At 44.4% G+C, this 27,151-nt stretch overlaps 1 protein-coding gene across 1 annotated transcript in view; it reads left to right on the top strand.

The window, feature by feature from the left end:
• Window positions 1–11,634: 11,634 nt before the first annotated feature.
• The window catches only part of RUVBL1 (RuvB like AAA ATPase 1), a 45,004-nt gene continuing 29,487 nt past the window's right edge, over window positions 11,635–27,151 (top strand). The window contains exons 1-3 of the mRNA XM_044252883.1: window positions 11,635–11,867; window positions 16,008–16,094; window positions 23,661–23,793. Of these exons, the coding sequence (XP_044108818.1) occupies window positions 11,727–11,867; window positions 16,008–16,094; window positions 23,661–23,793 (361 nt within the window). The 5' untranslated portion in view covers window positions 11,635–11,726. The remainder of the gene's footprint in view (window positions 11,868–16,007; window positions 16,095–23,660; window positions 23,794–27,151) is intronic.

Here is a 27,151-nt window from a genome sequence, read left to right as displayed (position 1 = left end):
CTTTTGCCTATACAAGTCTTTCATACAGCTCCTCGGTGCTTTTTTCTATCTGCTAGATGGGGTGCTGCCTTCTTCTAATCAATTTTTGCTCAAACTCTTATAAATTGCTAATATGTCTAAGTTTCTGTCTTTTAACAACACCCAGCTGGTGTCAGACAATTGCTTGGTGGTGTGGGAAAACCCACACACTGGAATTGGGGCCAGAAATGGAAAGGCATGGGCACTGGGTGGGGCAGTTGGTGAAGCATCTGACTCCTGATTTCAGCTCAGGTCACGATCTCAGGTTCATGAGATCCAGCCCCTCACTGGGCTCTATGGTCAGCGTGGAATCAGCTTCAGATTCTCTTTCCCACTCCCTCTGTCCCTCCTGCTCGTTCCCTGTCTCTCACTCTCTCAAATAAATAAATAAATAAATAAGTCTTTAAAAAAAAAAACACAACAGAAATGTAGAGGCCAAGGCCAGGAGACTTTCCCAACGAAAGGATCTTAGCAATGCTGGGATTTGTGTTCGGTGCTCAGGACCCATTTCTTTCTTCTTCTTATTTTTTTTTTTTAAGATTTTATTCATTTATTTGACAGACAGAAATCACAAGTAGGCAGAGAGGCAGACAGAGAGAGAGAGGAGGAAGCAGGCTCCCCGATGAGCAGAGAGCCCGATGCGGGGCTTGATCCCAGAACCCTGAGATCATGACCTGAGCCGAAGGCAGAGGCTTTAACCCACTGAGCCACCCAGGCACCCCTCAGGACCCATTTCTTAAGAGAGATGCTCTGAAAGCATTTCAGTTCCCAAACTTTGTCTGTTGGGGCACACGGGAATGTGTTCTTTGTGAATAGGCATGTTGCAGTATTTCTTTACTGTTTACAGCAATAAATTATTATACACAATTGAAATATCCTTAAAAATAGATGTTATGGTGCTCACCTTGGAACACATATACTAAAAAAAAAAAATGATGTTATGGTAAGTTTGCAATTACATCAAAATAACAAATTACCAAGAAACAATAATTTGGAGGAAAGAGAGCGTATTGTGGTCCAGATGAAATAAAATTAGCCACAAGTTGATCACAATTGAAGTTGGGTAATGGGTCAGAGTGGGGAGAGAATTCATTCTATTTTTCTGTCTAGTTTTTGTATACGTTTGAAATTTTCCATAGTAAAAATTTTATTTATTTTTAAAAGATTTTGTTTATTCATTTATTAGAGGTCGGGGAGAAGGAGCAGGGGGAGGGGCAGAAGCAGTCTCCCTGCTGAGCAGGGAACCCAACATGGGGCTCCATCCCAGGACTCCAGGATCATGACCTGAGCTGGAGACAGACACTTAATTGGCTGAGCCATCCAAGAGCCCCCATAGTAAAAATTTTATTTTTTTAAGATTTTTTTTATTTCTTTATTTAACAGAGAGAGAGATCACAAGTAGGCATGGAGGCCGGCAGAGAGAGGGGGGGAAGCAGCCTCCCTGCTGAGCAGAGCGCCCGATGTGGGGCTCGATCCCAGGACCCTGAGATCATGACCTGAGCTGAAGGCAGAGGCTTAACCCACTGAGCCACCCAGGAGCCCCATAGTAAAAATGTTAAACAGGAAGAGAGAGAGAGAGAGATTATGGCATGTCCACAGAATGGAATATCATGCAGCCCTCAAAAAGAAGAAAAGCAGTATTTCTATACCACTTGGGAACCATGTCTAAGACATATTGGTAACTGAAAAACAAGCAAGGTACACACCCATGTGTATAATATGTTTACTCTTATGAGAAAGGCACGCCCTCTCTATATTTGCTTAACAGTATAGAACATCCCTGCAAGGCATACACACTAGCATATCCCAGAAGATGGACCCAGGAAGTCCCTAGAGCTCAGTCCTCTTATTTCTTCTCTCTGCACTCACTCCCTGGTGATCCAAATCAGTTGAACCAGCCATGACTCTAAGAGCCATCAACTCTCAAATGTAGAGCTTATATATGCAACCTGAATGTCTAACAGATACCTCAAACTGAATGTAGGGAAAGAACTGTCTCATCCTCCGCTTCTCCCCATCCCACCAGCAGCCCATCTCAATTCGTAAAGACTAACCTCCTCCCAGGTGCTCGGGCAGCAAACCCTGGCTCAACCCATGAGTTCTTGCTTCCTTTCATAGCCTATATCCAATTCATGAAAGCATCCTGCTGCTTTAATGCCAGAATCCAACCACCTGTTAGCACTTGACTGAAGCTGTCTTCTCTTAACCTGGATTGCGGTAACGGGAAAATTCACTCTTTTTGGCAGATGGTTCTATGAACTTTGGCAAATGCCGACTCATAACCACCCCTACAGTCAAGATACAAAAGAGTTCCACAACCCTCCGAGTAACCCCTTTGGGATCAAACCGTCCCATACCTTTAAATCCTGGAAGCCACTGATCTATGTTCCTGTCCCTATAAGACTTGCCTTTCCCAGAATAATATATATATATAGAAGAAGGGAGTAGGTAGCCTCTGAGTCTAGCTTCTTCCACTTAGTATAATCATTTGACATTCATCCATGTTGCTGCATGTAACCACACTGTGAGTTCCTTCTCATTGCTGAGCAGTATTCCACTGAGTGGATGGACCACCATTTGCTTACCCATTCATCCGCTAAAGGACAGGAAGACATTTTACCAGAAATGCACTGATATTTTTGACTTTTAAATTAGGCCAAAATATTACCTATTTGATAAATAAGTAAATATTTTTTAAAAGATTTTATTTGTTTATTTGACAGAGAGAGAGAGAGAGCGAGCAAGTGAGCACAAGCCGGCAGAGAGGCAGAGGGAGAGGGAGAATCAGGCTCCCTGCAGAGCAGGAAGCCCGATGCCAGGCTTGATCCCAGGACCCTGCAATCATAACCTGAGCCAAAGGCAGACACTTAACGACTGAGCCACCCAGGCGCCCCAGTAAATATTTTTTAAATATAAAATAATGTCCTAAAGGAACCAGTGGAACTGAGATCCTTTTGTTTTTAGTCAGTGGAAGAGTCGTAAATGCTTTTGCACTGTTGCCTGTGGATGGACTTCTCACCACCTGCCCCAGGCCCACCCCTCTCTGCTCTGGCCATCGTGAACCTCTGCGACCCTGCATATGGGCAATGCTGATCCAGCTTGCCCTGCACTTGCTCACCAGCTATGCCCTTTGCCTGGCATACCTTCTGGAAGCTTCCTCCATATTTCCCTCACTAGTCACAGTTTTAGTAAATGACAGAAATCCTCCATGAAACTGAAGCAAAAGTGAAAAACGATAAAAGGAGATTCACTGGCTATTCACTATTGCTAAAATCACAGGCTCCAGGGGCTGTCCACTCGTGCTTGAATCCTACCCTGCCACCTGAAAGCTGTGTAGTCTTGGGCAAGTTACAGAACCTCTTGTGCCTCAGTTCTGTCATGTGTGACATAGGACATAAGAGTCCTTAACTCCCAGGGTTGCAAGGATTAGATGAAGTGGTATTTGTGTAGAACCTAGAACAACGTCTGGCATAGAGTAATTGCTGTATTAGTGTTTGTTAAGTTCAATAAATCAACCAAACTAAAAGGTCTAGAGGAAGCACTCATCTTCACGTCAGCCTCATCCAGGGGCTCAGACAATGACACAAAGTCACCAGCTTTGTTCTTCACCCCTCTGGGTTGCTTCCATTGCAGGCAGACTCTCTCCTCATGATGACAGGATAGCTGCCAGCACCGCCAAGCTTACATCCTCAGCAACCGCAAGTCCCCACATTGAGTCTCATTGTCCCGGATGAAGTTGTGTGTCCCTGCACCAAGCACAGACATAAAATGCTCTGCCTAGGCAGGTGTCAGTCATTAGCTCACTCCAAGGGCTGGGGCTGGGCGGAGTGGAGGTGTTGTTGCCAGCAAGATAAAATCACACTATGCCTCACTTATGCAAAGTTGTCTATCCATCCCACTGAATTGAGTTTGCTTTAGGCCAATCTGGTGCTCTGAAGTCCCCCCACCCCCGGCCACCCCCAATCCTAGTCGGCTGAGGGTTCCTTACACATCTTTGACTGCCCAGGGCCTGACACAGGCAAATGTTCCCTAAGTGTTTCTTTTTTTTTTTTTTTTTTTTAAGATTTTATTATTTATTTGACAGACAGAGATCACAAGTAGGCAGAGAGGCAGACAGAGAGAGAGAGAGGAGGAAGCAGGCTCCCCGCAGAGCAGAGAGCCCAACGCGGGGCTCGATCCCAGGACCCTGGGATCACGACCTGAGCCGAAGGCAGAGGCTTTAACCCACTGAGCCACCCAGGCGCCACCACCCTAAGTGTTTCTTGACTGGACTCACCCCCCCACAAACCTCTAGCCCATAAATACAAGCCCCTCTGCAGCAGACTTCTGGGTCTCATACAGTTCCACAGGCTGGGCACGGTCCCTGGGAAGTGATTGGCAGGAAACGGCCTGCAGAATTGTGATTATTTGGGATTTGTTCTTAATGTTAATGCAATGCTGGTTCCTTTCTGTTTCTTTAATGCCATTTTGTACTAAGGTAGTTCAAAGTTCTTTACAAGCAGCTAGTAATTAATTCAACTTCATTAAGGCCAATTAATCCAGGATTAATTATAAATTTGCCCAGAGGAAGTTATTATACTTTGCTCTTTGATTTAGGTTTTGGCTTCTAAAGATTCTTTTAGGAGTGAAATGGAAATTTCCCTTTTCTCTGAGGGTAACTACCTTGCCAGCGATTCTGTTAACCATGTACCTTCCTCAATATGCCCCATACTAACCTCAGATGAGACTGTCACTTGGGCCATCAGCTGCTGCATGCCATTCCCAGTACTAAACAGATCTGTTGATGCCACTAGCCACAGGGTGAGGAAGAGGGTGTCCTGGCAAGAATTGGTCCCACATAGTTTCAGATCAGAGCCCTAGCTCATGCTGGCTGTGTGACCATTTCTTCCATCCATGCATGGACATGATAATGTTTTACAAGATCATTATAGTCTATACTGGCTAGAATCTACTCCCTTCTTTTCTGAAAGTCTCCTTGGTTCTCCTTGGAGGCATCACACCACCTCTTCTCCAGGTCACAGTGGAGACTGCCTCCCCTCTACTTTCAGAGTGAGCCTGAGACCCAGGTCCAGCGGTAGCAACTGGTTGGGTAGGGAGCATGCGATCCAACTGGCACAGCTGGAGGAAAGCCTGGAATTGTTTCCCAGGGCAAGCAATACAAAAGTGTGTGCCCTGACACCGGACTACAACCTGTAGAAATCAGTCTGGGCTGTGGTGAGCTCCCAGGAGGGGAGGCTGGCTGGGGTAGTATAATGGACCTCCAAAGATGTCCCTGTCCTACAATCTTTTACCCCATAGTAAAAGGGACTTTGCGGGTGTGACTCAGTGAAGGATCTTGAGAAGGAAAGGTTATCCTGGATTATCCTGTGGGCCTGCTCAAATCACAAGGGTCCTTTTCAGAGGGAGGCAGGAGGGTCAGAATCAGAGAGATGGTATCATGAAATGCTCCACTGGCCATAACTGTCTTTGAAGATGGAAGATGGACGCAAGCCCTCCACAGGCTGGAAAAGGCAGGGCAGTGGATTTGCTCCTAGATCCTCCAGAAAGGAAAGAAGCCCTGCCAACATCTTGATTTTAGTCCGCTAAGACCCATTTTGGATACTGACCTCCAGACCTCTAAGAGAATAAATGTTGTTTTAAGCCACTGAGTGTGTGCTAATTTGTTGCCCCAGCAACAGGAAATGAATGCAAGCATTTAATTGGAGGTCTGAGTCTATTTTCATCTTTATTACACAAATGAGAATCTCCTAATTCCCTCCCAACTGATCAGAGGCTTTTACCAGGCTTGCTCCACATCTTAGACCTAAGGATCACTAAGACTTACACCATAAACAAACTCAGTCCCTGTCTTCTGCTCAGACCTGCTACTTTCATCCAGGGTACCCTGACCTCTGACTGCAATGTGCATCTGACATCAGTAGGACAGAGCCCTTGAAGCCCTCAGAAGCTGCAGGCTCTGGCTGTTTTCCTAGGCTGACACTGGGACTTGGTAGATGCCACTAGCTTCCCCCATTGCAGTGGGACATGCCTGCTGAAATGGAAAACCTGTTCCCCAGAATAGTTACAGTAGGAGACAGAGGACTAGCCCTTGCTAACCTGACCCTGTCTCCAGCCTGACTTCCGCCTCTACCCCCTACAGCAGTTTCTGTGGGTTCCCTGGGGTACTGTTTCTGCTGAAAAAAGCATGGCAAAAATGACCCACTAAGTCCAGGAAACACACAGAGAAGGAAGATATAAAAGGGGAGACAAAAGTCCATCCCTTTGTATTCCAAGGCTCTGATACTACTTTCTGTGCCCTTCCCGACACTAGAGCCCCATGTAAAAGATCTCGTTTAATTTTCTTAGTAATCCTATATGTGAGTGTTGTTACTGCTGTTTCACAGCACAGTGGAGTGGACCTAGAGAGATAACTTGCTCAGAAAACATCAGGATTTGAAGCCAGAGTAGGAGGCCTCCATGCTGCCAGGAATGCAGGACCCTTCTGTTCCCGGCCAGCTGATCCTTGTTCTTTTAGTTTCCTTCAGCCCCAGTGATGTGCACCATCTTCATAATCTGTGTCCCATCCAGGTACCACCTACCTCTTAACATGTTCCCTTAAAGTAACCTGCTTTTCAGCTTAAATAAAAGGATTTGCCTATACATCAGAAAACGATCACAGTAAGTAGGCAGAACCACAAAACCCTTGGTTGCAGAGTCCTTAGGGAGATGAGCAAGTGGTAGAAAAGGGTTAAAGTTACACTCTTCCCCCTAAGACTTGTAGAAAGAGAATTAGAAAGGGAATAATGTTCCTACTATAAAAATCAATATTATTTAATTTTAGGTCTTTGTACCACCTCTAAGTTACAAGAAAAATTATCTCTGTCTGCTCTGTCCCCAGAAATCAGCCCAGGCTGAAATAACAAGCATGCCAATTAGGCTGGCAATGACCAGAAAGGGGCATGATTCCGAACGCTGAATGCCGGGGAGGATGTAGGAATGCAAGATCAGTGAACAAGCCGATTAGTTTTTGAAAGTGGTTCTTTCACATGGGTATTTGATTTGATGCTGATTGGCAGGGATCTTGGTACCATGGCTCTGAAGTGTACTCTGCACATTGGGAATTATCCTGTTTATAATAAGCATAATAGTCTCCTTGGTGTGCCATATTCTCTCCAAAGCTTTAAATGCAAGTTCCCAGCCACTGCCAGTGAGGAACAAAAACAACTGACCTAAAGAATGTAAACCTGACATCGTGACCTGTGAATACCATACAAGATTCAGCAAAACACAGGATTCTAGAGCAGTATCTGGGAGTAGCACTAATGCTTTACATTTTGATTACATCTTTTGGGTGGACTAAAAATCTGATCAAAAGGGGGAAAACTGTTAAAAACAAGACAACAAGCTCCCAGTGGACTCACTTATGCCAACCCCCACATCACCAAACCAAGACTTAATTAGTGTTGCTCTTCCAAGGAATAGAATCTTTTTTTAAAATTTCATTTTATTTATTTGACAGAGAACGAGAGAGAGAACACAAAGGGAGAGAGCACGGAGGGAGAGGGAGAAGCAGACTCCCCGCTGAGCAGGGAGCCCAATGTGGGGCTCTATTCCAGGACCCAAGGTAATGACCTGAGCTGAAGGTAGATGCTTGCTTAGCTGGCTGAGCCACGCAGGTTCCCTAAAAATAGAATCTTAAACTAATGATCAGGAATCGTCTGATTGGTGCTAGATAATCTGCCTGATAGAGCCTGCATCCCTTAATAGCATGTAACCTTGTAATAACCAACCCATTTTTGGGGGAGTTGTTGTTTTTTTTTTTTTTTTAACTGGGACTTCCTTATTCCTTCTCCCTTCTGCCTAAAAAGTCTTTCACTTTGTGCAGCTCCTCAGAGATCCTTTCTGCTAACTGGGTTCTACCTGATTAATGAATTGTTGAATCCAGCCAATAACATCTTTAAAATGTGCTCAGTTGAATTTTGTTTTTTAAGACTGCAAAGGATATCAAACGATACAGATCAATAGCCAGATGAAGAGAGACACATAGGGCAAGGTATGGGGAAAGCTACCACCATCTAAGCACATTATCTTCCCCAAATCTCCATGTGTTCATCAAGCTCTCTGAACCCTGTCCTTTTGGGTTTCTATGGAGGCTTATGTACGCATGATTGACGAAATCATTGGCCATTGGAAACTGATCCAACCTCTAGCCCCTCTCATCTCCCTGGAGGCCAGGGGGTAGGATTGAAAATGCCGACCCTTTAATCCCTTGGTTAGTTCTCCTGGTAACCAGCTCCCATCGTAAGGTGTAGTCCAAAAGTCACCTTATTAACATAATAGACATTTGAGCTTTCATAACTTAGAAAATACCAAGGGCTTTAGGAGCTTGATGCCAGAAACAGTGCAAAGACCTGTTAAAGAACAAAATTCATTTGAAGATTAATTGGCTTCATTTAATGATTCATGAATAGAGCAACATCCCATCTTAGCACATAGAAGGGAGTTCCAGGGAGTTGTACAAAATGAAAGGCTTTTATAGGAAGAAGAGGGCAGAAAAAGAAAGTTTCTAGGAAGGAGAGGATTGTTTCAGGCCATGTCTCCTTCCTGTGGGGGAAGATAGGGGTCTATAATGCAGATTATCTCAGTAGTGTTAACCAGATAATCCCACACTGACTGGTTAAAATCATATTTCTGGAAGGGGTTGAAACTGCAATTAGGTTAAGTGTTAGTCTTGGTTTGCTGCCATGGGGCTTAACACAAGTGGCTCTATTTTGGATCTCTTGTTTCTTTTTTGCCAGACCAAATATGTATTTCTTATTATAAATCACAGTATCACAGCTTCTGTGAACAGTGCTGCTATGAACATTAGTGTACAGCTATCTGCTGAGTTCCTGTTTTCAGTTCTTTGGAATATATACCTAGGAGTGGAATTGCTGGGTTGTACGGTAAATTTGTGTTTAACTTTTTGAGGAGCAATGAATTGTTTTTCACAGCAGCTGTGCTATTATGCACTCCTGTCAGCAATCCCCAAGGGTTCCAACATCTCCATATCCTTGCCAATACTTGTTATTTTGTTTTTTTCCTTTCCTTCCCTTCTTTCCTCCTTCCTTCTCCTCCTCCCCTCCCCACTTCTTGTTCTTGTTCTTGTTCTTCTCCTTCTCCTCCTTCCCCACAACCTCTCCCTCCCTCCTCCTCCAACTTCTCCTTCTTCTTCATGATAGCCACCCTAATGGGGTGAAGAAGTATCTCAGTGATTTGTACTTCCCTGATGACCAATGACATGGGTCATCTTTTCATGTACTTATTGGACATCTGTGTATCTTCTTGAGAGACATGTCTATCAAGTCCTTTGCTCACTTTTTTTAAAAAAAGATTTTATTTATTTATTTGACAGACAAAGATCACAAGTAGGCAGAGAGGCAGGCAGAGAGAGGAGGAAGTAGGCTCTCTGAGGAGCAGAGAGCCCGATGCGGGCCTTGATCCCAGGACCCTGGGATCATGACCTGAGCCGAAGGCAGAGGCTTTAACCCACTGAGTCACCCAGATGCCCTTTTGCTCACTTTTTAAAGGGTTGTTCTTTTTTTTGTGTGTGTTGACTTATAGGAGCCCTTTCTATTTCCTAGATACTAAACACTCATCAGATATGTGTTCTTGTTCTTCTTCTTTGAAGATTAATGTGATTAATAACTAATGTGATTAATATAAAGAGATATATAAAGAGAGAATATAAAGAATATAAGAGAATATAATATATAAATAAAGAATATAAGAATATAATAATGTGATTAATAATGTGATTAATAGGGCGCCTGGGTGGCTCAGTGGGTTAAGCCGCTGCCTTCGGCTCAGGTCATGATCTCAGGGTCCTGGGATCAAGTCCCACATCGGGATCTCTGCTCAGCAGGGAGCCTGTTTCCCTTCCTCTCTCTCTGCCTGCCTCTCTGCCTACTTGTGATCTATCTCTGTCAAATAAATAAATAAAAATCTTTAAAAAAATAATGTGATTAATAACTATTTTCTATTTTGTGGGTTATTTTTTCACTTCTGTTGAGAGATAAAGTCTTCGATGCACAAAAGTTTCAAATTTTGATTAAGTCAAACTTCTCTATTTTTTTGTTAGTTTCTTATGCCTTTGGTGCCATATTTAAGAAACTGGTGCCAAATTTGGGGCACTTGGGTGGTGCAGGCAGTTGAGCATCCAACTCCTGGCTTCAGCTCAGATCATGATCTCAGGGTCATGAAATTAAGCCCCACATCCAGCTATGGGCCCAGTATGGAATTTGCTTAGAGTTTCCCTCTCCCTCTGCCCTTCCCCCTGTTCTCACTCTCTCTCTCTCTAATAAATAAATAAATCTAATTTAAAAAAAGAGATACCATTGTCAAATACAAGGTTATGAAGATTTGCCACTGTGTTTTCTTCTGAGAGTTTTTTTATAAGATTATATTTACTCATTTGAGAGAGAGAGCGCACCAGTGGTTGGTCGGGGGGGTACAAAGGGAGAGGGAGAAACAGGCTTCCTGTTGAGCAGAGAGCCCAACTCCATGCTCGATCCCAACACCCTGGGACCATGACACGAGCCAAAGGTAGATACTTAACTGACTGAGCTGTCAGGTGTGCCTCTTCTAAGAGTTTTATAGGTTAAGTTCCTTAGAGCAGATTTGGGCTCTATTTTGAGTTAATTTTTTGTATATTTTGTAAGATAAGGGACCAACTTCTTTGTTTTGCACATGGATATCCAGTTTCCCCAGCACAGTTTGTGGAAGAGGCTGTCCTTTCCCATTGACCCACTGAATGGTCTTTGTACCCTTGATCACACATGTGAGAGTTCATTACTGAGTTCTTTATTCTGCCTTCAGGAGGCAGCAGTGAAGGCAGGGGTAGGCTTGACCTGGGCTTCTGCGTTCAAAGGTCAAGTGTGAAAGAAGCCAAAGAAAAGAAGAAGCAGAAGAGGGTTGAGAAACAAGTAGCTGAGATGGTCAAGCTTGGAGTGGAGAAAAGTGGAGTCAAGAACTAGAGATGAAAGAGCAAGGAGTTGGACTACCTCACAAGGAGGTAGAGTTTTGGAAACATGATATTCACTGTCAACATTATTTAAATAAAGGGAGAGGACGAAGACCAGGAGAAGCTGAGGAAGACAGTTCCAGGGAGGATCCCGAGCAGAGCCAGGGTGGGAGGGGTTGGTTGAGCGGGGCCTCCCGACGGAGGCAAAGCAAAGGCTTGGGAGTCAGAAAACTGTTAAGGAAGCAAAAGTCAAAACTTAAGCTCTAAACTTGTTTTCTTCATCTCCAAATCGGAGGTAATAACTTGAGCTGAAGGGTATGACGTTCAAATGCGATGATAGGATGGTAGGATTAGGAACCCGACTCCAGGACCCCACTTCACTGCCGCACTATCAAAGCCCGAATAAGATCCCTTCTCTTAAAAAAAAAAAAAAAAAAAAAATCCCTTCTCTTCTCACTTTAGGACCAGAGCAGGAAGTGCCGGCTGCGGGGGAAGCCAACTCCGAGACACAGCCGGAAGTGGGTGGGCGGAGCCCTACCGGCAGCCTCGATGGGCATAGACAAGAGCCAATGGAGAGCGGAGGCGTTCCCGCCCTCGCCAATGGATCGCCGAGGAAGGCGGGCCTTGACAAACCGCCCTAGTAACAGCCGCATGGTAACCCAGGTGTGGGGCGTGTGGTGCTCGCTCACGGTATTCCACGCTGGTTTTGGCTCCCGGCGTCTGCAAGATGAAGATTGAGGAGGTGAAGAGCACCACGAAGACGCAGCGCATCGCCTCCCACAGCCACGTAAAGGGGCTGGGGCTGGACGAGAGCGGCCTGGCCAAGCAAGCGGCCTCGGGGCTCGTGGGCCAGGAGAACGCGCGAGAGGTGTGCCGGGCCCGGGAGTTGTGAGGCCGCTGAAGTGGGGGCTCAGGGCGGGGCGCGCGCATGGATGTCCCGCCGACCTTTCCTTAGGGCGGTGAGAATGGATTATGGGGTGGGGGACGGCGAGGGAGGTCCGCGCTGGGATTCGGAGAGGGGGAGTCCCGGGAGAACCGGTGATGACCCCGCGCGGGCGGTTCACCTTACTGACAGCATCGCTCTTGAGTTCCCTCTGCACCTTGCTCTCCTCGTGACGCAGCGATAAGCTGGGAAGAAGTTAGTTAAGGTCCCTGCTTTCTTGGAGCTTACATTTTAGTGTGGTTTGAGACGATAAACGTTTAGCCGGTAAATAAAATAATTATTACATTTTGGTGGAGGTCAGTTTCCCCAGGGCCTTGTCGGACATGGTAAGGAATTTGGATTTCTTTTGCAGCGGGAAGCCATGGGGATTTTAAAGTAGGGACGTGATCAACCTTAGAAAACTCACTTTGGTTCACAGGGCTTGGGGGCTGAAGGAGGGAAATGAAATTAGGGAGAGGAGCAGTCTGCTTCAGCCATGCTGCAGCGTCCTTTTTGACCATTCCAATCAAATCCACTTTTCTTAAGTGGCAATGATGCCAAGTAATTTTGCTTACATTATAACCATGAAACCATTCAAACTCTTTGTATTATTTTATTGCAGATGAAAAAATTGAGGGTTCCCACTTGAGGTCACTGCACCTACCCATTTGCCACTCAGTTTAGTAATGATGGTGCTGGGATTTGTATCCACAGGTATTGCTGGCTCTCAAATCAGTGCTCTCCCTATGATATTACAGCCACATTTTAGCCTGTGCTCTAAGGTGAGATCCATGCCCCTTGGCCTTGCCGTGGTTTAGTAGTTACAGACATCTGCACTTAATACCAGCTTAAGACTATAGCCGTTTGGCTAGAAGAAAGGGTCAAAGAAAAGCCTCTGGTTTCTATTTTGAGCATGATCTTTTAAAAAATGGAAACATTTGGGTGCCTGGGTGGCTCAGTGGGTTAAGCCGCTGCCTTCGGCTCAGGTCGTGATCTCAGGGTCCTGGGATCGAGTCCCACATCGGGCTCTCGGCTCAGCAGGGAGCCTGCTTCTCTCTCTCTCTGCCTGCCTCTCTGCCTGCTTGTGATCTCTCTCTGTCAAATAAATAAATAAAATCTTAAAAAAAAAATGGAAACATTGACTGGGTCAGGGGGACTTTGAAACTTCTCTTTGCCAGCTTCTGCTTACTGAGGACCTGTTACTGAAAATAGTTAACACTGGCTGAATGTTTGCTATGTACCAGGCAGCTTTATTTCCGTTGTTCAGTTTTCACCTCCACCCTGATAACTGGCCTACTTTACTCTGTCTCCTTTCAGATGTTAAGAAAGAAAAAGACTTGTATAGTGAATACCTATGGGCGTAAATACTACAATGAACATTTTACTCTGTAGGTTTATCCTCCATCTGTTCATTTATCCATCCATCAATCCACTTTTGGATTTCAAAGTAAGTTGCAGACAGTGGTACACTTTACCCTTAAGCCCTTAGTGTGTGCCACTATTATGACCTGTTTTCAGAGGAGGAGATTTGATTCACACAGGTTAGGTAGGTAGATCATTCAGGTCATTCAGAGGGTAGTGGTAGAGACAGAATTTAAAACCAAGCCTGTCTGATTCCAAAATCCATGCTTTTTTTCTTTCTTTCTTTCTTTCTTTCTCTCTCTCTCTCTCTTTTTTTTAAGATTTTATTTATTTATTAGCGAAATCATGAGTAGGGGAGTGGAGCAGAGGGCAAGGGAGAAGCAGACACCCTGCTAAGCAGGGAGCCTGATGCAGGACTCCATCCCAGGACCCCAGGATCATGACCTGAGCAGAGAGCAGATGCTTAACTGACTGAGCCACCCAGGCGCCGTCTAGTATCAGTGCTCTTAACGTCTGAGATGACGCTTTACGCCTCCTTATGAATATGAGCTTCCTGACAAGAGAGTTGATTAAGTATTATTATATACACCAAATCTTACTCATTATCAGGGCTCAGTATTTATTTATTTATTGAATTAATAGGCATCCCGCTGCAGCTTCCGGGTCCTGGCATGACTCTTGTCATATCAGCAGTCTCCCTGGTTTTTAATATCTCATCTGAAAAATGAAGAGAGTTAGACTAGTTAAAGGCCTTTCCAGTTCTTTTTAAATTTTAGAATTCACTGAACATATCTCACTGGAAAGAATTTGGTGCTTAAACTGAGAGAGAGTAAATGGAAGAGGTCCTAGTGTTTCAGTAAGAGCACACGTCCATGCTTTGGAAACTTTCTTCCCCAAGAATGCTGAGGATTATAATATCACAGCGCTCTAGGGAAAGACCATAGTGGGTAGCCTCTTTCTTCTTAGAAATGCAGCAGCTGAAAAATAGCTTGTAGCCTTTCTTCAGGGCACTGTGCTTTTCCAACTGAGCCCAAAATGGAATACAGCCCGTCCACATGTATTCTTTAAACCCACATTTTTGGAATGGCTGTGGAAGTGTGGGACCAAGGTACTTCTCCAGAGAGAAGAGCTCTGGCGTGCCCTAAGTCTTATATTAGGTTATTAAGTCAATGTAAGAAACCTTGTAGTCCTGGGATATGTGTTCAATAAGTGTGACTCTCAGCCTTCTTTGTATAAAGTTAAATATTCTAAAATATATAAAAATCAGTAACCCATTTGTGGAATTTGCACTTCTACACACATATATTTATATATCTATATGTATATGTATGTACGTGCTGTAAATGGCTTAATAGTACCCAGAGTTAGTATGAACTTAAGGTTTAACAACAAATCATCATGTAATTTACTTAAAAAAATGTTTTTAAAAGATTTTATTTATTTGACAGAAAGAGAGAAAGAACACAAGCAGGAGAGTGGGAAAGGGAGAAGCAGCTTCCTGCTGAGCAGGGAACCCAGTGCTGAGCTCCATCCCAGGACCTAAAGGCAGACAGGAGCTAAAGGCAGACACTTAACGACTGAGCCACCCAGGTGCCCCAAGTAATTTACTCTTAAGGATTTGAAAGACAGTCGATTAATCTTAGGGTGCTCTCAGTTTAACCTCAATGCAGCATTTGCTTTGCAACATTCTGGGAATTAACTGATGGCCAACTAGTACTGTATGCTTTGATTCTTAACCCTTAATGGGTTAATTTGGGACTCTGTTGAAAGCTGTGAGTCTCCTCCCTGGAACATATGTACACAGTTTTGTTTTCAGTTTTATTCCCAATCTCGGGATGTGTGTGAGCCCCTGGAGTCTATCCTTGGCTCCCAGGCTAGAAATCACTGCTCCCTTTAGTACCCCTACCAACCATTCTCTACATAGCACCATCAAGGTCTTTTAAAAAGAAATCATCATGGGATGCAGAGCCCAAGACCATTTCAGTGACTTACTATTACATGTAGATTAAAATCCAAACTTTGTTAAGTACTAAAATCCTGTTGTGAGTCCTGGCCCCTGCCTGCCTCTTAAACCTCATCTTCCCATTCTCCTTTTACCTATGCTTTGGTCACTGCAGCCTTTCTGTTCCTTGGATATGCCAGGCTCATTCCTGCATTTTGATTTTACTGTTTCCTTTGTCTGGAACACTGCCTCCCCTTTGCCCAGAGCTTCATATATCAAATACAGTGTCCTCAGAGAGGCCTTCCCAGATCATTACCACCCCCCACCCCGCCCTTTTTTTTTTTTTTTTAAAGATTTTATTTATTTATTTGACAAATCATGAGTAGGCAGAGAGGCAGGCAGAGAGAGAGGAGGAAGCAGGCTCCCTGCTGAGCAGAGAGCCCGATGCGGGGCTCAACATGCGGGGCTCAGTTGGAGGACCCTGAGATCATGACCTGAGCCGAAGGCAGAGGCTTAACCCACTGAGCCACCCAGGCACCCTGCAGTAGTGATCTACCATGTTTTTGTGTGTGTCCCTTCCACTAGGCCACAAGCTCCCAAGACCACAAGGCTTTCTTTTCTGTCACCCTCCACTGCTCCCAATACCTAGAACATTGCCTGCAGTGTAGTGGCGCTCGGTGTTGGCTGAATATATGTGAATTGTTTGGACCAGAAACTGGACTTTATCCCCATGTGAAACATTTTAATACTCATTTATTATTTCTTTCCATTGTGGTGTCTAGGCATGTGGTGTGATAGTAGAATTAATCAAAAGCAAGAAAATGGCTGGAAGAGCTGTCTTGTTGGCAGGACCTCCTGGAACTGGCAAGGTACTCATTTTCTTTCATTTTTCAAATCTACCCAAGAGAATGATCTTAATGTTTAAGCCAAATTGAATTCGTGTCTTAACTAGTCTTTGTTTAGCTAAATTGGTTATATGTATGTTTGAAAAACTAATGTGCAGTAATACAATTGAGTATCTAAAATCCATGCTCCTAAAATTCAAATTATCCTGGCTGACCTCCAAAGAAGAGAGGATGAAGTCCTTGGAGGGGCCTCCATTGTGTCTAGAATTTGTCCTTTATCTCTTTCTAGTCTCCTTTGCCTTGGAAATAAATTTCTGTTGGCCTAGGACTTCATTAAATCTTGGGGATGACATCTTACTTGAGGGGGAAAGAAAATCAGTCAGTGACCATTTTTTTGAAGGTTGTGTGAGGAATGGTGAAAAAAGAAAGAAGAAAGGAATTAGATGCTTTTTATCTTTAAGGGACTTCCAGTGTCCAGGGCAGAGAGAAGAAACCATGAGAGCACAAAATACTTCAGTTGACCACTAAGCTGTGAGATACTGACCTATACTTTTTAATATGTAATCATAATAAATATACAATTATGTATTTAATGTCTTAAATGCAGCTGGATGTGAGCCAGAGGTGGTACTGAGGCCTGGTAAAGCTGGAAGGATCGAGACTTGACATTTGGCCTGCAGGGTTGGGAGAGAGTTAGGCTTTGCAGGGGAGATATCGACTTCCAGGCAGAGGAGGCAGTAGGCTTGTTGGGGTCTGTGAGAGGACTAGGCAGGTACACGAAATGGACCAGAGCCCCCAGTCTCTGAGTCATGCATGTTCCTCAACAGGGCCACTTGTGGAACTGTGGGAGCTTGGGATTGTGTTTGTAAAGACATAAGCTTTAAATTCCAGCTCTGGTGTTGACTTGCCGTGGGGACCCGAGGGAGGTATCTTCACCTTTATTGAAGGAGCATGCGCCTCATTTCAGACGGCAATTACACTGGTCAGTTGTAAGATAATGACTTGAATTATCACTTTGAAATCATGTAATTGAGTTGATGGTATATCTTATACTGGTTTCTTATAATAGAGGAGGAAGTGCTGTATTCATGAGGAGCTTTTAAAGTGCCATGTAAGGGGTGCCTGGGTGTCTCAGTGGGTTAAAGCCTCTGTCTTCGGCTCAGGTCATGATCTCAGGGTCCTGGGATTGAGCCCCACATTGGGCTCTCTGATCAACAGGGAGCCTGCTTCCCTTCCTCTCTCTCTGCCTACCTGTGATCTCTCTCTCTCTGTCAAATAAATAAATAAAATCTTTTTTAAAAAATGTTTAAAAAAAAAAATAAAGTGCCATGTAAATGTGAGCTTTAATGATCTCGCTGTAGGCAACATCTGGTTGTTCAATGTATTTACCATTTATTTGCTTACTGTTCCTTATATCTTAGACCTTCCCTCTCTCTCCATTCTTCTTCTTAAAGTACATCATTTAGAAATTGCTTCTAAGGGCGCCTGGGTGGCTCAGTGGGTTAAGCCGCTGCCTTCGGCTCAGGTCATGATCTCAGGGTCCTGGGATCGAGTCCCACATCGGGCTCTTTGCTCAGCAGGGAGCCTGCTTCCCTCCCTCTCTCTCTGCCTGCCTCTCTGCCTACTTGTGATCTCTCTCTCTTTCTCTCTCTCTCGCTCTGTCAAATAAATAAATAAATAAATCTTAAAAAAAAAAAAAAAAAAGAAATTGCTTCTAGAAGTTTGTTGGTGGCCAGCTCAGGTTTCTAAGTATTTTGTTGCCCTTGTTTTTTTGTTTTGTTTTGTTTTTTAAAGATTTTATTTATTTATTTGATAGAGAGAGACAGCGAGAGAGGGAATACAAGCAGGGGGAGTGGGAGAAGGAGAAGTGGGCTTCCTGCTGAGCAGGGAGCCCAATTCAGGGCTCCATCCCAGGATCCCGGGATCATGACCTGAGCCGAAGGCAGACACTCAATGACTAAACCACCCAGGCGTCCCTATTGCCCTTGTTTTGAAAGATCTTTATGTTGGATATATAATTTTTTGGAGAGCTGTTTTCTCTTGTATTCTGTATTGTCTCTCTTTTTTTTTTTCTGTATTCTCTTGATGCCTGCTACCTGTTGGCTTTCTTTTTGCTTTTGAAAGTCTACTTTTTTTCTTTTTTTAAAGGTTTTATTTATTTATTTGACAGACAGAGATCACAAGCAGGCAGAGAGGCAGGCGGGGCAGGGGGGGAAGCAGGCTCCCTGCCAAGCAGAGAGCCTGATGCGGGGCTCAGTCCCAGGACCCTGAGATCATGACCTGAGCTGAAGGCAGAGGCTTAACCCACAGAGCCAGCCAGGTGCCCTGAAAGTCTACTTTTGAGGATTTTGTCTTTCTGGCTGTTTTTGAGACATTTTTGGGTTTGGTATCTCACAATGAGATGTGTCTCTTGATGCCTCTTCACTGTGGAGTGCAGTACCATTATAGTTTCACCTCTTTAGACATTGCCTTTCCTTCTTCTCTTTGAGCTCTTCTGGAACTCCGGTCAGATGATGTCTGATTACAGAGGTTCTCAACCCCAGGCAGTTTTGCCCCTGTAAGGGACATTGGCCAGGTCTAAAGAGAGTATTGGTTGTCAGAAGCTGGTTAGGCAGGGACTGCAGTTGGCATCTCATGGGTGGAGGCCACAAGTGCTGCCAAACACTGTGCAGTGCGCAGGACGGACCTTACAGGAAGGAATTATCCAGCACAAAGCTCCAGTAGTGCCAACATTGGGAAACCCTGGGCCAGAGCGTCTTATTTTGTCTTCTTTGTCTTTCAGCCTTTTTTTCATATTTTCTCTCTCTGGCTCTGCTGCATTCTGAGCAATTTCTTTAGACCTCTGTTCCAGCCTAATTGTTTTGTAGGCTATAACTAAGCTGCTGTTTAATTCATCCCATTGAATATTCTTCTTTTTTTCATTTTGAAAAATTTGAAACCTAAACAGAGTTGGAAGAATGGGATGATGATCCCTTTTATACCCCACATGTAAATAAGTAATTGTAAATATTTTGTAACACTTGCATTTTTGCTGTTTCTGAACCATGTGAAAGTCAGTGCAAAGACATTCTCCTATGACACCAAAGTACCAGTGTCCGCCTAAGAAAATTTAATGTTGCTAACATTATTAGCTGATGCCTAGTGTATGTTAAAATTTCTCCAAGTCATTCCAGGTTGGGGTTGTTTCATTTTTTATATTTTTAAATTCAGAATATAATTGTGTCTTTAGTCTCTTTTTAACTAAGCAGTTACCCTCCCTGGCCTTTCTTCATTTTGTTTTCTTTTTTGACATCGGCAGTTTTGAAGAGTCCAGGACAGTTCTTTTGTAAGAAGGTCCTACAGCTGGCCTGCAGTGATTGTCTGATTGTTTCATCAGTAGGAAACATTAAACACTTAATGGAACCCTGCACTGGTGATGTTGTATCCCACTGCATCCTAGCAGGAGCTGACAGGACAGGCGGGCCAGAGGCCAAGTTCTGCTGTGAAGGTCGTGGTTCCTTTTGTAATTAATTAGTAATCAGAAGCACTGAGATGTTGCGAACATCCTTTCACTGTAAGGGTGTAGCCCTCCCTCATGGTTATTGCTATATCAGTTACCAAATAGCTGGTTGCTAAACGGTGATTTTCCAAATCTGTCATTCCACATGTATTAGCTTGCTTTTGGTTTTGTTTTTGGTAAAAAAGGAACATCCCTATCAAGTTTGAAATTTTTTTTCCTATAAAATACGGATTTTAAAAAAAAAAATCGGCGGGGAGCCTGCTTCCTCCTCTCTCTCTGCCTGCCTCTCAGCCTGCTTGTGATCTCTCTCTGTCAAATAAATAAATAAAATCTTTAAAAAAAATAGTTTAAAAAAAAAATCTGGCTTTTTTTTTTTTAATTTTATTTATTTTATTTGAGAGAGAATGAGTGAGAGAGAGCTTGAGAGAGTAGAAGATCAGAGGGAGAAGCAGACTCCCCAAAGAGCTGGAAGCCCGATGTGGGACTTGATCCTGGAAGTCTGGGATCATGACCTGAGCAGTCGCTCAACCAGCTGAGCCACCCAGGTGCCCAAATCTGGCTATTTTTGATAACCTCTTGTTCCTTGTTCGTGACTCAGTGTCTTCATTTTTTTCTGTATTCTCTGTCTGCTTATGAGCTCATGTTTGGTTGATCAAGTGTGCGAGGCTCCTTCTGAGAGTGCTTGTAAGGGGTCCGACTGCCCTACCCAGGGCACTTGCAGTGAATTTTGTGGCATGGGTTTTCTGGTCAGCCATGTAAAGAGTAATCTGAAGGTGGTTTGAAAGCATGCTGTGGGGGTGCCTGGGTGGCTCAGTGGGTTAAGCCTCTGCCTTCGGCTCAGGTCATGATCCCAGGGTCCTGGGATTGAGCCCTGCATCGGGCACTCTGCTCAGCGGGGAGCCTGCCTCCACCTTTCTCTCTGCCTGCCTCTCTGCCTACTTGTGATCTCTATCTGTCAAATAAATAAATAAAATCTTTAAAAAAAAAAGAAAGAAAGAAAGAAAGAAGGCATGCTGTGGAGACTTTACTCCTCACCCAGAGCCATGGCAGGACAGATAAGTTTATACCTTGTACGTCAGGGTATTTTTTGTTACGGCTCCACTTCTCTACTCATGCATGGTCCTTCGGGGCCTCCGTTTTATTCAGGGGTTTCTCTTACCACTATATCTTGCTGAAGCTTCTCCTGTCTGTCAAACCTTCTGAACTTTCCAGGTGATGGTAGTTTACTACTCTGGATTTTTTATTATTATTTCTTTATTTCTCGGTGTTTTGTAACAGGAAGGATTTTCCGTGGCTCTTTCTGGTGTGTCATATTCCTGGTAGCATAAATTCTTCATTCCTTTTATTTATTTATTTGAGAAAGAGCAAGAGCACATGTGTTAGTGCAAGCACTGGGGAGGGGCAGAGGGAAAGGGACAAGCAGATTCCGGGCTTGATCTCGTGACCCTGAGATCATGACCTGAGCCAAAATCAAGAGTTTGAGGCTTAACTGAGTTCCCAGGTGCCCTCTTTGTTCCTTTTTTTTTTCTCATTTTTTATTTATTTTTTGTAAATATGTAATATATTTTTATCCCCAGGGGTACAGGTCTGTGAATCGCCAGGTTTACACACTTCACAGCACTCATCATAGCACATACCCTCCCCAATGTCCATAGCTCCACCCCTCCTTCTCCCAAACCCCCCTCCCCCCAGCAACCCTCAGTTTGTTTTGTGAGACTAAGAGTCACTTATGGTTTGTCACCCTCCCAATCCCTTTGTTCCTTTTGTAATATTGTAGCATTTTCCTCCTAGGAAATAAGAGAAGTTCTCAGCACTATAGACCCTTTCCATGTGTATGAAGGTGTGTGGTAACTCTCCTACTTTACAGTACACTATGGGACCCATGGTTCAGGCAGCTTAACTAAGTGGCAGGCAGAGATGTGCTTGTTCTAGAGCTGCAAATATATGGTTCGTATGGAGAATCCACTCCTGAGGACCTCACGTTATTAATAATGGGGCTTTATATTTGGGCCCTGGAGAAAGGAGATGTTCAGATCAGATTGAAAATAGGTTTCTTCAGACTTCTTTTGGCAACAGGCTCTTTTTTGTGTGCCACTTGCCACTTAACGTAGGGGTGCTCACAAAGAAATTGTGTCTTGGGGCATGGGGTTTGCATTTTGGCTTTGCTGCTTGGTAACTGACCTTGGGAGAGTTGTTTGTGTGTTTCATTTTCTAAATCTATCAAATACAATATCAGATATCAAGTACAATATCAAATACTAGATCATCAAGTTCATAGGCTAGTTGGGAGGATTCAGTGAGACCTCATGCAAGTGATCAAGCACCATCTAGCACAGATGTGGGTGTAGTAGCTATATTGTATACCTACCTTCTGGGAACCATTAAATGGAAGAAACTAGACACACCTGAAGCACTTTTAACCAAGTAGTTGTCTTACTTTAGTGGGACGATACTGATCATCTCTTCTGTATTAGGTGGAGGATGGGGGGATGCCATTGAACTAGATATAGTTTCTGTCTTTGAAGTTCACAGTTGAAGGTGTGGAGGCAGGGCCTGTGGAGATAACCTGGGTCTGAGAGAGGAGCGGCCGAGAAGGTGGTGGGTTTGGATAGAAGGTAGATGTGGTACTAGAGTCTGCTTCTCACACTGTACCCTGTCACGCTCCAGAGACTTTCTCTTTGCTTTTAGAATCCCAGAGAACAACAGTTTTAGAGGTGTCGGCCCCAAGGGCACAAACTCAGATGCCCCCTCAGGTCATGGGGGAGGGAAGTGCCTGAGTACAAGCACGAGAGAGGCCAGAGTCGCCTGCCCTCACCCAAGGTGGCAGCTGTTCCAGAGGCCCACACTAGGTGCCACGACATGGTAATGAGAGCTCACTGTGGCCAGACCTCATTCCTCAAAAGAAGCAAATACCTGGATTTTTATGTGAAGTTTCCCAACATTAAAAACTGGGCAACAAATTGAGTTTAAAAACACGTATGAGACTCAGCAGGGTGAAACAGAACCAGGCTGTGGGCGACTGATTGGGGACTTATATGACTTAAGCTAGGACTTTGATTTGGCAGGTGGGGAAATCGAGCACCAGAGATTTGCCATGTACCCAGGGTCATCATGAAAATTAGTTGCAGAATGAGGACTACAACCCAGTTTTTGCCCTGCCTGCTAATGCTTTTTTTTTTTTTTAAGATTTATTAACCTATTTATTTGGCAGAGAGAGACACAGAACACCAAGTTGAGCAAAGATGAAAATAGGCATTCAGACACTGTGGCATTTCCCTGTTCTGTACCAGCTCTAACAATTTGGATTTTCATACTCGATCCATGACCATGCAGCTGTTAAGTCTGCTTGTGTTTAGCATCTGCCAACTGTAGCTCTCTGACTAAAAATCAGTTTGTAGTTTACAAGGGCATGTTCAAGTGTAACCTAGGACCAGCTCATAACTTAAGAACTTAGCTCCCATGTCATCCTTCACCGTGTGTGGGCCACTTAATACAAAGTGAATGCCATGTGATTCATTCTTTGATTAGTGGTTTTCTGATGGGCTGGAGGTTGGTGTCCTGTGCCTGTAAAAACCACCCTGGAGTAGTGTTCGGAGCAATTAGGACAGGGCCCTGTTTTGATACTGAGGAAAGTGTTTTAGAAGACTACTGATTACGACGGGAACATAATCTCTGGAACCTACTGCCAGACTTCAAGTTCCCAGTCTGCCATTTTCTAGATTATGGTTCCCAGGATGTGTTATTTAATCTCTCCCATGCCTCCATTTCCTCATTTGTAAAGTGGGGAGAGTTTAGTGTCTACTTCGTAGGGTGCGTAGAGGGTCATGTGAAGTACTTAGAGTTGGGGCCACGCTGTAAGTGTCAGTGAGTGGTAACTCTTGTAATTACAGGAATGATTAAAGATGCCATTTGGGTTATAAATTGCCTGTCCACAGAAGTCTTTCAGCATTTATTGTGTGAAACACGTCAAATGATATTACAATTAGGACTAGATTTTCAGTTTTTCCTGGTTCATATTTTTTAATACCATATGTTTCTGAATTATTCTATTTTCAAGAATGTAAAACAAGTGCATTTCCACTTTTCTGTAGACAGCTCTAGCTCTGGCTATTGCTCAGGAGCTGGGTAGTAAGGTCCCTTTCTGCCCGATGGTGGGAAGTGAAGTTTACTCCACGGAGATCAAGAAGACGGAGGTGCTGATGGAGAACTTCCGCAGAGCCATTGGTGAGTATTGCGTCTGTGGCAAGAGTTCTCACTTGCCCAGTGCTCTGAAGCCGCATTGTTGTATGAATGCCTTTATGACTTTTATTTGTTGTACTACCATTTTTCTTTTGGCACCATTAGTGTTATCTTTGCAAGCCAAACAAGTACCCAACTTTTCAACTGAAGCACTTTAGCAGTTGGCAATTGTGGGCCCTGGCTTGGGGCTGGGGTTTCTCACCTGACAAAATACATGTGGCTGTGAAGTGATTTTTTAGAAAACAAGTCAGATTTTCCTGGCAGCCTTATGCTTTTAGAGATGACTGTCCACTGAAAAGGCTTGGACTTAAGCCAAAAGCTTTGTGTGTCGTGATGCTGGAATGCTCCTGATCCTGGATATTGAGCCAGAATTGTGGCCTGTCAGAGAGCACAGAAACCATGTGGGGACAGGCAGAGATTTCAGGCTTATGGTGCCACCCTCGTGGGGCTGGGGGCAACCATATCAAGTGCTTGTTATATGCCAGGCCCCTCCAACATTGATTATACCCTTTTGTTCCCCAAGAGAAAGCTCTCTGACTCATTTTGCATCTGATGAAACAGAGTTTCCAGAAGTTAAATGACTTGTCTACAGTCACCCAGCTAGTAAGTAGCAGGACTACAGTCTGATCCTGTATCTGGTTCTGGAGCCCATGCTATGAAGATCTGCTGTGAAAAAAAAATGGCCTTTCCCAAATATTTACTTCTTGTCAGCCAGGATGTCTGGGTCAGTCTCCTTGCCCCATTTTTGTTGAACTAGCTCTGGGAAAATCCCAGCTTCCCTCATATCTATGTAGATATAGCTTATTCCTTCTAAGATATCAGAAACTACTTGATGTTTGTCTGCATACGTGGGCATCTGTCTTTAGGATACAGTTGCTGAGTCATGGGTTATGAACACTTGTCAGAGTGCCTGTACAGTTTTCCAGGCCCGTTGGTTGTCAAAACAAGGTAAACAGTCTTTTTTTTTTTTTTTTTTTTTAAGATTTTAGTTATTTGAGAGAAAGTGTGAGAGAGAGAACACAAGTTGAGAGGTGGGTAGGGGGAGCAGCAGACTTCCTGCTGAGCAGGGAGTCTGACTCGGGGCTCAATCCTGGGACCCTAGTCATGACCTGAGCTGAAGGCAAACACTTCACCAACTGAGACAGCCAGGTGCCCCCAAGGTAAACATTCTTAAGAAGGAAAATTGCTAGAAAACTTCGAGGAAATGGGGAAAGTAAGAAAGAGTAGATTTGTCTAGCCCACAATCCTTGCCTTGAGACTGCTAAAGTCTAGGTCAGGGGTACGATCATGTAGGGCCTGAGGCCATGATTAGGGCTTTTCATTTTTCACTGAGTGAAAGGAAAAGCAGTTGGAGAGGAGTTTCGGTTGTCCAAGAATCCCGCAGGCTGGGGGATGGAAAAGTGGACAGTGAGGAGAGGGAGGCGGGTAGCAGGGAGACTGAGGAGTCTGAGCAGATGGTGGGGGCTTGGGCCAGGGTGGTGATGGCAGAGGTGATAAGAAGTGGTCAGATTCTGGATGTAGTGGGATGTAGAGCTGACAGAATTTCCTGAAGGATTAGATGGTGTGTAAGAAAGAGAGGTGGCCATGTTGGGGGGTGGGAAAGAATGGAGAGGAGCAGATTGGGTATTTATTAAATGTCTGCTGTGGATAGAATATCCACTGCAGGGGCGCCTGGGTGGCTCAGTGGGTTAAGCTGCTGCCTTCGGCTCGGGTCATGATCTCAGGGTCCTGGGATCGAGTCCCATATCAGGCTCTCTGCTCGGCGGGGAGCCTGCTTCCTCCTCTCTCTCTCTGCCTACTTGTAATCTCTCTCTGTTGAATAAATAAATAAAATCTTTTAAAAAAAAAAAAAAAAAAAAGAATATCCACTGCAGCCCCAGTTCCTGGCACAGAGTGAATGCTTAGTAAGGTTTTTCCGAATGAGAAAAGGGGATGGACTATAAAGCTGGTAGAAAACAGAAGGCTTTAGCTAAAGATAGCCCTCAGTGTGTGTCTGGTAATAGATATACTTTGGTTTACACAGGGCTTTTATTTTTTTAAAAAATTTTTTGGAGATTTTATTTATTTATTTATTTGACAGAGAGAGAGGGAGGGAGCGGGAGAGGGAGAGTGAGGCCCCCTGCTGAGCAGGGAACCCAATTCGGGGCTCGAACCCAGGACCCTGGGATCATGACCTCAGCTGAAGGCAGACACCTAAGGACTGAGCCACCCAGGCGCCCCATGGAGTTGGAGTTAGTTGCCAGTGTTTAGAAGTTGGGGAATGTCCTATAAAATCCTCCTTTCTGGCTTTTGGAGAGAAGCGTTCATTCCCACACAATGAGTGATAGCCAGGTTGGGGCTGAGCCAGGTTGGGGCTGAGAGGTGCTCCTTGGCAGAGCGGGCTTGGCCCCGGGGGGATCTGTGCTGCTCCTGGACATTCACTGGGTCCCTGCAAGCACCACAGTGTGGGGCTCTTGTTCTAAGCTAGCGGGATTGTGAGCCGTGTCTGTAGGCTAAGCTTTGTGTTATGTAGATATGGGGTTTTTAAAACTGTAAAATATTCCTTGCTGGAAATCTTTGTTACTGGAAACACTGCATTTTTTTTTTTTTTTTTTGGGTGGCTGTTTTAAACAAATACCATGTACATATAGAAAAGTAGGTGCAGTGCACATGTAGTTTAACGATTAATTATGAGGTCAACACAGTCACCAGTCAGCTCGTGGTACAGAGCAGGGCCAGCACGCAGCTGTTGCCAGGCCCTGGCTGGCCATACCCCCTCACTTCTCCCACGCCAGCCTGCGGGTGCCAGAACTGTGTGTTTGCGCTTCTGTGTGCGTCAGGGCCGGTAATGGCAGTGGGGCTGAATTTTGCCCCTTACCTTTTATCTAAATGGAACCTACTGCAGGTGTAGCTTTTTGAGCAGTGTTCATGTTTGTGAGTTTCAGCCAGTGTTCTTAATGTGTTCTATTGTCTTTGAACTTGCATCATATATGCAGTAACAGTGGACATGGCTCGCAAGACCCTTTTCAGGGTTCAAAATCTTTGAGTCCTTTTTAAAAACTCGTGAGCAGGGCACCTGGGTGGCTCAGTGGTGAAGCGTCTGCCTTCGGCTTACCATGATCTTATCATGATCGTGTCATGATCCCAGGGTGGGATCGAGCCCCGCATCAGGCTCCCTGCTGGGCGGGAAGCCTGCTTCTCCTTCTCCCGCTCCCCCTGCTTGTGTTCCCTCTCTCGCTGTGTCTCTCTGTCAAATAAATAAAATCTTAAAAAACAAAAAACTCCGTGAACATGTGCCAAAGATTTTGTTCAACTACTAGTTCATGAGAGAAACTGTAAGATACTAGAACTGACTCAATTATCA

Source organism: Neovison vison, chromosome 6, assembly GCF_020171115.1.
Source record: "Neovison vison isolate M4711 chromosome 6, ASM_NN_V1, whole genome shotgun sequence".
Classification (NCBI taxonomy): Eukaryota; Metazoa; Chordata; class Mammalia; order Carnivora; family Mustelidae; genus Neogale; species Neogale vison.
This window is presented reverse-complemented; position numbering and strand designations above follow the sequence as displayed.